This window comes from Sardina pilchardus, chromosome 5 (genome assembly GCF_963854185.1).
Source record: "Sardina pilchardus chromosome 5, fSarPil1.1, whole genome shotgun sequence".
Taxonomy (NCBI): Eukaryota; Metazoa; Chordata; class Actinopteri; order Clupeiformes; family Clupeidae; genus Sardina; species Sardina pilchardus.
The window spans coordinates 24,151,772-24,164,271 of NC_084998.1; the positions used below are offsets into that span (position 1 = coordinate 24,151,772).

The window sequence follows — 12,500 nt, forward strand, 5'->3', positions numbered from 1 at the left end:
TAGAACAAATTCTAGTGCAGATGGGATCTTTGATGCAGTGTAAATTGAGACTAAAAAAGGGGTATAAAAAAGTTGAATGAACTTTCAAAGGAAGAAAAAAGAACCATTTCATTCTGAACATGGGGTCTGTTTGACTAAGTCCATCTCAAACTGTTTCACACAAGGTCAAGTCACAAAAAAAAGCAGGGGAGAGTCATGACGAAGAAATGGGGAATGTGCTACTGGCTAAGGACGCGTTCATCTTTAACACTTCCACCATTTTCCTGATTAACAGAGCATCCCTGCACATCGTGCACACGGCTATGGCGGTGGAATATGACGCCATTTTCAAAAGTTGTGGGAGAGGATGGCGATGAGCTGGAGAGAAAAGAAAGCTGTGAGTGCACGGGGCCAAGGGGAGAGATTTCTGTAGCTCGCACAGTGTGATGGCTCTGTGTGCTGGCCCTGAGAAAGGAGCCTTTATTTCCGGAAGGCTAATCCCATTTCCAGTTGGAGGTCATTTCGCTGAATAGAAAACAGAGCATTAATAGTAGGTCACAGCTTCTCCAGTCAGTTGCTTTAAAAGCCAGAGACATTTATACAGCGCACGCTTGGTCCTATATTTTCTGAGTTGTAGTTCTAGGATTTATCTTATTGTCCATTATATGACCGAAAGTATAAACTATTTGTGAGAATCATCAGCATCCTCTAAATGCTGTAACAGTTTCAAGGGAACACAAAGGCTTTCTTTAGATTGCAGCCTGGAAATAATTCAAATTTCTCTTTAAAAGGAAGGCAATGTTGTCATGGAAATGAGCCCTAATGTAGGTGCCCACCATTAACCTTTGACAGCATTAGTCAAGCCTCGGGCCGGGAGAACTCTGTGGGGGCAGCGCAGACAGTGGGATGTTAAAAAGGAAATTCACACTCATTTCCTTCGTGTGGTTTCGTTACAAATCAACAACATCCTGTTCTTTTGTGGACCCTGCTGCTTGCGTTTCACTGCGGAACATCATAAACGCGCGTTTTACAGCTAGCCAGCTCAATAGGCTCGCTGTGAACCTTTTTCCATACGTCTTTCAAAAAAGCAAAGTCGACGTAGACCAGTAAAGATAATTTATGTTGGTCAAGTCATAACAGAAGTTGTTTTCTTGGCCGTGTTTTTCACTGCGAGTATGAAGTGCAGCCAACGCAGAGTTTAAAGATTAATCCATGGTTGAACTAATAGGCAACTAGCAGTGACGAAATGTAGCCAACACCATCTGGGTTCACTGCTTGAGTCTCATGGCTTTGTGAATGTTATATAATTCAATCTCTCTGCTTCTTCTCTCTTTTGTTAACTGAATCGCACTGCTTGGCATTTGCTATCCTTATTTACATACAACATTCTGAAAGGAACGCCATTCCTGATTCAATATTCGAGTAGCCTAGACCTCAATCATGAAAACTGTTCTGAGTAAGATGCTGATTGGGTTTACCCCTCAACGTATGTGGTATAAATACGTCTTTTGGACTGTAAATAGTCGCAGACATGTATCAATAATCAAATAATTGAAGTGAAACATATCTCATAATTGCTATTTCTTCAATTAGCCTACATTGTGTTCCATGTAGCAATTGTTCACAAAAATAATCATGTGAAAAAAACCAAAACGCTTATTTGGATCGCGGGGCTCAGTGAGGGTCTGACTGAATGAATGAGTGGGCTAGCACATACATAAATAAGCAGCATGGCGTGAGGCGCAGAGCTGGTTCATTCATGTAATCCTCTCCGACATTGCCCTTGTGACGAAAAGCCTCCCATTCTTCCATTCATGAAATTCTGGTTACACGCTTGCGCAATGAAATTCGGAGTCCTCCCATTCATAAAAAAGTAACCGCTGCATTTGCGCTGTGAGTTCCACTGCCCTCCCATTCACAAAAAAATCTGTCAAGGCATCTGCGCAGTACGTGTCTCACCCTCCCATTCATAAAAAGCCATTTTCCTCATGTAGTTGCAACATCGTATCAAAAACCCAGCGTCCCCACTGCAGTGCACTTCGAACGGATTGTGGTCAAGGTTTTTCCCCCCTCACACGGTTTTACCTTGGATCTATATCTTTGGAATATACACTAAGACGCTGCATTCAAGAAACAGGGAAATGCCTTATTTCTTTAAACTGGTAAGTTTCCGAAATGCTTATTTGCTGTACATTTGAGAGGTGAATTTATTTGCTGATAAATCTTCTCAAGCTTATTTTTTGGTGTTAGTCTAACGTGAATATGCTGATCTATCTGTTCATCGTTCTTTTGCAATGAGCTGGACCTGTTTTTATTCTCTGTGTCAATTCTCAACCACGGATCCGACTGTAACAAGGTTGTGCGGTTAGGGCGAACGACTGGAATTGGCATACAACATGAAAATAGCTTACTTTCAATGCTACTCTTCGGTTCTTTCGACGAAGATCGAAAGCTTTGCTAGACGACGTGTTGGTGACGGACATGCTGGTGCCATTTTTATGGGCAGTTGGCTGCTCGCGTTGTATCGCGGACCATTGCGCTACGCTTCTGTGCAGCAGATTTTGCGTTTACCATGAGCAGAGGTCAGAGGGTGATATCATTTTCTGTAGGAAATCTAGACGTAATAGAGACAGATAATAAGTCTATTAAATAATCGATTTACAGTATATCTGATCAATTATGCGCACCGTTTATAAGACCACCGTCTTCAACGCACTCAGAAGAACGTATAGCCTCCTCACATGAGTCGAAATTACTCACAACTCCGAATTACAACGCGCATTTATCGATATGATACAGGGGCATGACAGTATACCAATGACGCCTCTCTCACCGACAGTACGCTTCTGAACCCGTGAGATCGTAGGGGGGAGAAAGCGCCGTCAACATCTATAGCGTAAAAGCTCTAATGTTACCGAGAGCTGGTTGTATTCACAGCCTGTACGTCTGCCAAAATAGGCTATGTCGCAACAGGTTTATCCTTTCTAGTGGTTAAATCGCAGTATCTGAAGTTAACAGATCTCACCAGTCTGCCGATAAGGCCGTGCACGCTGACATGGCATAACAGACTAAATTGTGATTTCTAATCTCAACGTTTTTGAAATAAAGTTATATGCCCTGGAAGACGTCTGTCTTTTTGTAAAAGATTATTCATGTTTAATGATATCTAGGCCTATGTTTGTGACGGTACAAGATTTACAGGTAGCCTAAATTTGACGATAGCTTGATTTGAAATATACAGTGGACAATAATTCGTTTTTCAATCACTTGGAAGATGCAATGAAAATGTCTGGTGATAATTCGAATGTCAAAGTTTTAAAAGCGTGCTCCCTACGCCTAACATGTAGCCTATTGTATGAGGTGCGCAAATTAAAGAGAAATTAACTTCATGGTAATAATCTATTAATTGTACATTAACATATTTATTGTCATGTTTACCCGTTTCAGTTGTGCATGATTGAGAGTCGGTGAGATTAAGTGTTTGAAAATATTCCTTCTGCAATTAGATAACTCTCTAAGTCAGAGTATGAGTCATTCAAGCATGTTGGTCGCCTGCCTTCAGTTCAGTTATCTTCAGTGGTCTGTGTCCACATGGTAGCCAGTCCACAGTGTTGCCTTGAAGTACCTCTCCGTGGTTTTGGATCCTAAAATGGACTTCAGTCACTTGGCAAACATGTTTTACTATTTTTACTTGAATGCTGGCTGCATATGGATGGTGGCTGAGAAATGGTTTTGTTTGGAAGGGCTAACCATTTGATTAGGATTGTAACGATTTGGGTATTCTCGTAATTTTGTGGGATCTCAAAGTTGCTATAAGTGATTTTTTAGGTTATCTTAACATGATAGCTGCCATGAAATATTTGCTCTGAGGAATAAAGGATGTCACTGGGACTTTCCTTGTCTCTGTAACCACCAGTAAAAAAACAACTCTATTCAAGTGGTACAAACCAATCAGGAAACATCCAAAAAGACAGGCATCCCTACTTGCCAATCATTGTGTTTGTACACTGCGAAGAAGGGAGGGGATGGACTAAGTGACTAGGTCTGGCAGTGGTTAGCAAGAAATGCTAACATTGCTGACAGCAGCTTTCATTCTATAAATTGATCTAGACTAGGCCTAATTTTACACCTACAAAACTGGTTTTGCAAATAATAATTGCAAATGTTAGATCTGATATCCAAAGAAAAATAAGTGGTATTGTAGACATTTGACATGTAACAGAGGTAAAAGTTTTTCCTCACATCTCAGATAGTTGCAATTAACCCTAAGTTGAGACCAGGCAGACTGTTACGGCCTACCTGTGTTCCTTTTGGAGGTGGTCAGCTGACCGCAGCTCTGTTCTCTCCCCAGCACTGACCGCCAGGTGCCGCGCAGCTCTCCGTTGGCCGTGCGAGGGACAGCGCTCGGAGCCCCATGGAGTCCAGAGTCCCCCACCACATCCCCGGCGTCTCGTCCTCCATCATGGTCCAGCCCTTGCTGGACAGCCGCGTGCCCTACGGCCGGCTGCAGCACCCGCTCACCATCTACCCCATCGACCAGATGAAGTCCTCGCACGTGGAGAACGACTACATCGACAGCCCGGCGGCCATCGTGTGCCAACAGCCGCACATGCAGCCCAAGCACCTGGCCGCCAGCCGGCCGACCGATGCCCACCCGCAGCCGCACCAACACCACCACCACCACCATCACCACCACCACCACCCGCACACGCAGGACTCCACCCACCCGTGGATCAGCTTCAGCGGCCGGCCCAGCTCCATCAGCTCCAGCAGCAGCACTTCCTCCGACCAGCGCCTGCTGGACCACGCCGCCCCCACCCCAGTGCTGGACTCCGCCACCACCACCACCACCACCACGACCGCCTCCTCCATCTCCACCTCCACCTCCTCCTCCTCCTCCTCCTCCTCCTCCTCCCTCCCGGCCGCTGCTGTCACTGTGGCGAACGCTTCCACTCTGGGCCGCGTCCCTGGCAGTGGCGGCGGCGGCGGCTTCCAGGCCAAGCTGCCCGGCGGCGCCAAGCCCGGCGCGGACCTGAAGCCGGGCGGCCCGGGCGCCCTGCTGCCCGCCGAGGCCAAGCACCTGCTGCTGTGCGAGCGCTGCGCCAAGTGCCGCTGCACCGAGTGCACGCTCCCGCGGGCGCTGCCCTCCTGCTGGGTGTGCGGCCAGGCGTGCCTGTGCTCGGCCCAGAGCCTGGTGGACGCCGCCACCTGCATGTGCCTGGTCAAGGGCGTCTTCTACCACTGCGCCGAGGACGAGGACGACGCCGGCGAGGGCGCCTGCGCCGACCGGCCGTGCTCGTGCGCGCCCGCCCACCGCTGCGCCCGCTGGTCCTTCATGGCGGCGCTCTCCGTGGCGCTGCCCTGCCTGCTCTGCTACCTGCCCGCCGTGGGCTGCGCCAAGCTCTCGCAGAGGTGCTACGACGGCGCCCGGCGCCCGGGCTGCCGCTGCAAGGTGCCCGCCCTCGCCAAGGCCGGCGTGGCCGGGATTCTGGGGAAAAACGGGGGAAGCGCCTTGGACAAGCAGGCTTCGTGATGGCCAGCCGGAGGTGGCGGGGATGCCTGAGACGTTCGGCGCCGATGGTGGACAGACTCTGCATTGGCAGAGGAGGATCTGAGAGGATATGTGCCACCCACAATGCCACCCGCACCCTTACCCCACCCTCTCCGCCCCAAGCTGGCGGAGGCCCTCTAACCATGGTACTTACTCACAAGGATTCAGACTGGATGCAACTCCTAGTGTCATAGTGTGACATCTCAAAAAGAGCAGTGACAACATCGCATAGATTAGCCTGGCAAAAAAAAACAAAAAACACTTGCTTACTTCACAGTCCTGTTTTTACAAGTGCAGATGAGAACTGTGGGGGGAGGCCGTTGCTGTTAGTTTTTCAGCGCCAGAAGGCTTAACAGCTCTTGTTAATACTTTTTGGCCACACATCAAAGTAGCCTACTCACAACTTGTATCACTATAGTGTCAGGTATAGGAGTCGAGTTTCTTTCTTTAACGTTTAAACTTGTGTTTTGTTCTTTTTTTTATTCTGGAGAAAAACAAGTATTGCCCACACTAGAAGTAACAGGAAAAAAAGTACAGTGGCTTAAACATAGCGTCTGACTTAGCTAAAGAAAGAAGTGAATTTATAGTGTATGACATATTACAATCACAGCATGTGCTACCTTCCACTGCTAGGGTGTTGTGAAGCTTGTGTTTTGACAAAAGATCTAACGCAAGCTGGAATCTTCTGTTGTCATCCGTAGCCAGTAGGGAGGTTGTAGTCATAGGCCATACTGTTCTAAGACAGGGATACATTCCCTTTAAAGGAGGCTCTATTTAAAAAAAAAAAAAGATTTTATTTTTCTTTGTTATTTTATTTCTGTATAATGATTAACATGCATTGACACCTCCCCTTAGATAATGCATGTCATGTCCGGATGTGAACTTTGTCAAAGGTTAAACACCAGATAGCTAGATGTTTTAGTGAGATGTTGCAGATCCACCTCAGGGATCACGTTGACCATAGGAAACAGATCAACATGCAGGTTGAGTACGCTCTGCATAAAGGAAACAACATAAAGGAGAACTATTCTGAATTTCTGAGAGTTGGGTGGTTGAGGAGAGGGGTGGTATTTGTAAGCTAATAATTGATTGAGGCCTTAACCTTCCGTTAAGTTTGAAGGCAAGCCACAACGATAGCTGATCCCTCTGGTCTTTTGACAAAATAAACCCACCAAGCAAACATTTAGACTAACTTTTTAGCAGAATCAATACCCCTTATAATGGGCAAAAGCACAGTATTATAGATGATGGCCAAACAATCCCCTCTCGGTTCGTGAAGCCCCTGCCCCTGTAGTCTACTACACTTAATATATACCAAACATAATCTAATATTTTTGCTGCTCAGCTGTGTATGTGTGTGAGAGAGTGAGAAAGAAAGAGTGTGAGGGAGTGAGTTAGTGTGTGTGTGTGTGTGTGTGTGTCATAAAATTGTATCTATTTTCTTCTAATGTATGTTATTGGCTTATATGGTATTCCGGAGAATTTGCCAAAGGAGTACACTTCCACTACGTGTTTTTTTTTTTAGAAACATCTTCATTGTGCACCAGGTAGTCAAAAGATGAAAAGTTTGAAAAGGTACTGTACCTTTATTTTTGTTAGGATGCCTGAACGGCAGAAAAGGGGCTCTGCCAATCGACTGTCTGGCTTCACACCTTTTTGTATGCGAATGTCATCACTCTGCCACCACCACACGCACCAGACGCTGCACATGTTCCTGTCCTCACGTGTCTTGTTGCACCGAAAGCCGAAAACATAACGAAAAAAAAAAAAAGAAACACTACTGTTCTTAGTCTTGAATGTATAAGGAGAATTACATTTTTTTTGCAGATAAACCCGTGGATAGGTGCCAAAATAGTGATAAGTGGTGAGGCTTGCATAGTTAGGGAAGTTGCTAACATGTCAACAATCTGTCGATAATATTAGAAACAGACCTATGCAGGTTACATGTTGTATATAGTTCCAAGAATCTAGCAATCTTTAGGTGAGTTCAAAATGTCCTGGAAATTGCATGGTACAGTGTAATAATGATTCTTTAAAACACAAACATATGAATATATCTATATACATATATATGCATATATATGTATGTATAGAGAGTTAAAAATAGATTATATAAATATATATATATTTTTTTGGCTAACGATTGTGGGTGATGGAAAAGACGAGGGCACGGAAAGGTCTTTTAGTACAAGCACTTGATTTGGAGAAGTGTAGCTAGGCAATAAAAAATACCTCTTAATGGTGTCTCTGGCCTGTTTGAGTGAGGTGCCAACATTTGGACCTTGTCCTTTAGTTTGGAGATCTCATTTAGTCCCCAGTATGTCTGCTACCAACAGTCCCACATCCAGCCACTCATTCACTAGTCACTGCTGCAGTCCCAGAGCAACACCACCCCCACCCCACCCCGCCAAAAAAAGAATCTTATGCTACATCCTCTTGTCTTGATTGACATGTACAGCTGTGCTGCGTAACTCTGGCAAAAACCTCTGGATGGGATTGAACGTCCCTCTCGAGCCACATTCCATTCCATCTGATTCACCAGTGAATCTCTTAGCTGCTCAATGTCCGTCTTTCTGTCTCTCTCTTCCTCTCTCTCTCTCTCTCTGTCCTGTTTTTCTGTTTATCGTTTTGGCTCTCCTTTTTTTTGTGGCTCGGGGGGAGACGGCCCACTGGCTCCCCTGGTCCTCTGAGCGCGCTCTCAATCATCGCTCCCCCACAGGAAGGGAACATTCCATCCCCTCGCCAGAATGCTGTGACTTCATCTCCTTCTGTTCCGTGGTGCAGCCTTTTGGCTAGGAGTGTTTTAGCCAATGAGAGCTTTTTAATTCACTCAAGTAAGCAACACTTCCTTTGTCCGTGCTCCATGGATTCTTCTTTTTGTCTTTCATTTTCTATTTTCTTTTTTTCAACTTTGCATTGTCGAGGGAAAAGAGCTCTATACTTTTTCGTTTTGTTTTAAGATGACAAAGCAAAACCTCCCATATAAAATGTCTCTGTATAGATATATTTATTTTGAAGTTCTATTTTATATAGTATTTATTTAGATGCCTACTTTTTGTTTGTGAATAAAAGCTTATGTCAAAACGGAATGTACATTGAAATTGGAAATATATATTGTTAAATATAAAACATTGTTTTGTCTTTTATTCACCACACTTCATCATTACAGTTTTAACACTAGAATTAAGTGAATTTAGTTCATGTGTATGTCAATCTCAGAGAGGGGGAATGAGAAAATTAGGGAAAGAGAGAGAGAGAGAGAGGGAAGAGGGAAGGAGTACATGCACATTTGTGCTCCCATGTGTCATCCACCAATCGGATGATGATATCACATGTTATGACATGCTTCTTGCACCTGTGATTCCTGGAGGCTCCAGTAAGATGTTAGCCCAATCGTACACACACACACACACACACACACACACACACACAGAGAGAGAGACCGATAGATTAGCAGGCAGACAGAAAAACACATACAGTACGGACCTACACAAGCAAACCTACAAATCAGACATATAGTCGAGGCTCTGAGGCCGATCATCATCACAGGGGCTCATCTGAAATGCATGTCATACTCAAAAGCCTTTCATTTTCGCTTCCTTTCAAATACCCCCCTCCAAAACACACACACACACACACACACACTCCACTATTTTTGTTCCTCACACCTGGGGCCGAGGCAGAGCAGCCTAGAGGCCTGGAGAGTGTCTAATCAGTGTGAATAGGTTAAGGCAGGCTGCAGCTTTCATAACCCTGGAGGAGGAGTGGGGGTGGAGAGAGGGGTGGAGGGGGGGCAGCCGAGGTCCACATAATTCAACTCAGCCTCTCAGCTGTCCGTACACTTCAGCATATGTGACACAGGAATTACGCCGAGTTGAACAAACGCTGGACACAGCGCAGATGTTGTTTGAACAGACTGAACCGCATGGGGCAGCGCTGGACGGAGTGCATGTGGTGTGAGTGTGTGTGTGTGTGTGTGTGTGTGTGTGTGTGTGAAAGCACTGTGTGACTGTGTGTGCATGCATGTGCATGTATGTGTGTCTTCATGCTGGTGAATGTGTGTGTGTGTGTGTGTGTGTGTGTGTGTGTGTGTGTGTGTGTGTGTGTGTGTGTGTGTGTGTGTGCTTTATGTGTGCACAGGTGTATATTTGGGGAGACACGTCAGAAGTTGTTCCAATAAGAGCCATTTCATGTGGGGTGAGTGAGGCGGCGAGGAGCCAAACCCCAGCCTTCCCATATCACCTGGGCCTCCCCACCTCCGCACCTTATTAGGTGCACACACACACACACACACACACACACACTTGTGTGTGTGTCTTTGTGTGTGTGTGTGTGTGTGTGTGTGTGTGTTCTGCACCTGGAGATGCAACTGTTGAACTCATTTCCCTCTGGCAGAACTGAACTTCCACTTGAGCCGGAGGCATTAACCCCCCCAAAAACACACACACACACACACTCACACACACAATCACTCAAACACACACACACACACACACACACACAATCACTCAAACACACTTTACACTTTTACTTGCCTGCTCTTCTGTCATCTGCCTGCTCCAGGTGACATACACATGCTCTCACATGTGAGTGTTTCTCGCCAGACTCATCCAGACTGCACAAAGATCCTGCCAGGCATACACACGCACGCTCGCATGCACACATACACACGCACTCATACACACACGCACTCATGCACTCATGCATTCATGCACGCACGCGCGCTCGCACACATACACACACAGGCATTCTAATTTGCACACATACTGTACAACAAGCAACCACATACTCATAAATACTCATCAGAGGGAGGGTTGGCTTCCTTCGCACACAAACATCAAGTCACCCTCCTCAGGAGGAAGTTCAACCAGTGTCAAGCAATAAATCCCTGTCAAACTCCCAACACAACAAGCCCTGAAAGGACACACTCTTTTCCTAAACTGTGTCTGCTGCCAGTGGTGCGTTGAGCTCATGTTAGCATTAGCCACACACATACACACACACACACACACACACACACACACACACACACGCACACACAATGCTTTTAAAATGAGGTCGCCACACCCCTCTCTACTGCCCTGTGCTGCTAGCTCACATTACAGTTTGAACTCAGGGAGGTCATCCCTATTAGCATGCACATCCTGTGCACACTCGTCCTTCTCTCTCTCTCTCTCTCTCTCTTTCTCTCTCTCCCACTATCTCCTCTCTCCATCTGTCCTCATCTTCTTTTCTTTGCATCTTGTATTGCCTTTCCAAGGCTAATTCTTAACTTTTAGCGTATTAGCTTTCATGTCATGGAGGGCATCCCGGCTGCAAGACAATACCCTGTGTGTACAGGCAGTTAGGAGTATGCATGTGGAGTTGTTGTTTAGCGTTGGCTAGCCCTGACCTCGCTCATGAGTGCCAGTCTCACAAGCACACTGATACAATGTGCAGCTCCACTAGTCAAGCAGTCAATGCCACTTACACACAACAGGGTCATCCTTATGTTCCCCGGGTCCAATGTTCCCCGGTTTTCCCCGAAAGGGTCCTATGTTCCCCGGTCGCAATACATACCGGGGAACATAGGACCCTTTTTGGGAAAAGTGGGGAACATAGGACCCTTTTTAAGATAAAAAAAGGGTCCTATGTTCCCCAGTCCCATACAAAGCGGGGAACACTGGGGCCCAACGTCAGGGGCCCAACAGCTTTTTTCGTGAAAAGAAATTTACTAGTGCAGACAGACGGTTTTTGCAACTTGTAAACTTCAACTTCACCTCCGTTTTAGCGATCACACAACTATATTTATTTTCAATACCCATCGTGATGGCTGTATACACCCAGGAGGAAGAGGCATAAATCGTGTTCACAGGAGGTTCAGCAACCTGACGCAGCGCTGCACGTGTGGCTGTCTGTGGTCCGGCACGGCACCTCCGAGTCCACACGCACGGACCCTTCTCCTCAACGACTCACTGGACAGCAGAGCTGGAACGCGCAGCTCGACCGGTGCCAGAGTGGGACCAATTAACATGCACCAGTAGCAGCCATGCACTGCTCTCTCTCTCCCTCTCTCTCTCTCCCCCTTTCTCTCCAACGCTCATTCACAGTCTCCATCATTCTCTCTTTTCTTTCATATCCACTGTCTCTGTCTCTCTCTCTCTCTCTCTGCCTGGCCTGCTGTGTTGGCTGGGTCACGTGGCTATGCTGTGCTGAGCTGTGCTGTGCTGAGCTGTGCTGTGCTGTGCTGTGCTGTATTGTGCTGTGCTGTGCTGAGCTGTGCTGAGCTGTGCTGAGCTGTGCTGTGCTGTGCTGTGCTGTGCTGTATTGTGCTGTGCTGTGCTGTGCTGTATTGTGCTGTATTGTGCTGTGCTGTGCTGTGCTGTGTTGTGCTGTATTGTGCTATGCTGTATTGTGCTGAGCTGTGCTGTGCTGTATTGTGCTGTGCTGTATTGTGCTGTGCTGTGCTGTGCTGTGCTACTCTGCTCTGCTCTGGTCTGCTCTGCACTGTGCGGGGCCCCTGGGTCTGGGAGCAGTCAGAGCATTTCCTAAGTGAACTCTTCCATGCAGCCCGGCCTCCAGCAGACAGCCTTCTGCAGATGACATATTGCAAAACTCCCCTGCACATCTGGTGCAGTACTCACCAACCCCCCACCCTAACACACGCATACACACACAAGCATACACACACACACTCACGCACACTCATGCACACACACACACGCACACACACGCACACTCATGCACACACGCACATGCACACCACACACACACACACACACACACACACACACACACACACACACACACACACATTCACTACCACCATCCTCTCTGTCTTTCTCATTGACAAAAAATTCTCACAATCTCTCTTCCTTCAACACCGTCTCACTCCACGTGTACACTCTTTCACACATTAGCATGCTAACTCCCATGCTCACTATATGTCACTGTCTAGCTGTCTTTTTGCATACACTGATGCACACTGATG

At 46.7% G+C, this 12,500-nt stretch overlaps 1 protein-coding gene across 1 annotated transcript; it reads left to right on the forward strand.

Annotated features, from left to right (window-relative positions):
* The first annotated feature begins 1,981 nt into the window (after positions 1–1,981).
* Positions 1,982–8,631, forward strand: spry4 (sprouty homolog 4 (Drosophila)). Its single transcript, XM_062537023.1, has 2 exons — positions 1,982–2,141; positions 4,331–8,631. The coding sequence occupies exon 2, from the start codon at positions 4,394–4,396 to the stop codon at positions 5,510–5,512; it is 1,119 nt and encodes a 372-aa protein (XP_062393007.1). The 5' UTR covers positions 1,982–2,141; positions 4,331–4,393; the 3' UTR covers positions 5,513–8,631.
* The last annotated feature ends 3,869 nt before the right edge of the window (positions 8,632–12,500 follow it).

Excerpts from the sequence above, each read along its gene's own strand:
- spry4 (XM_062537023.1), top strand. The coding sequence starts at position 4,394 with ATGGAGTCCAGAGTCCCCCACCACATCCCCGGCGTCTCGTCCTCCATC.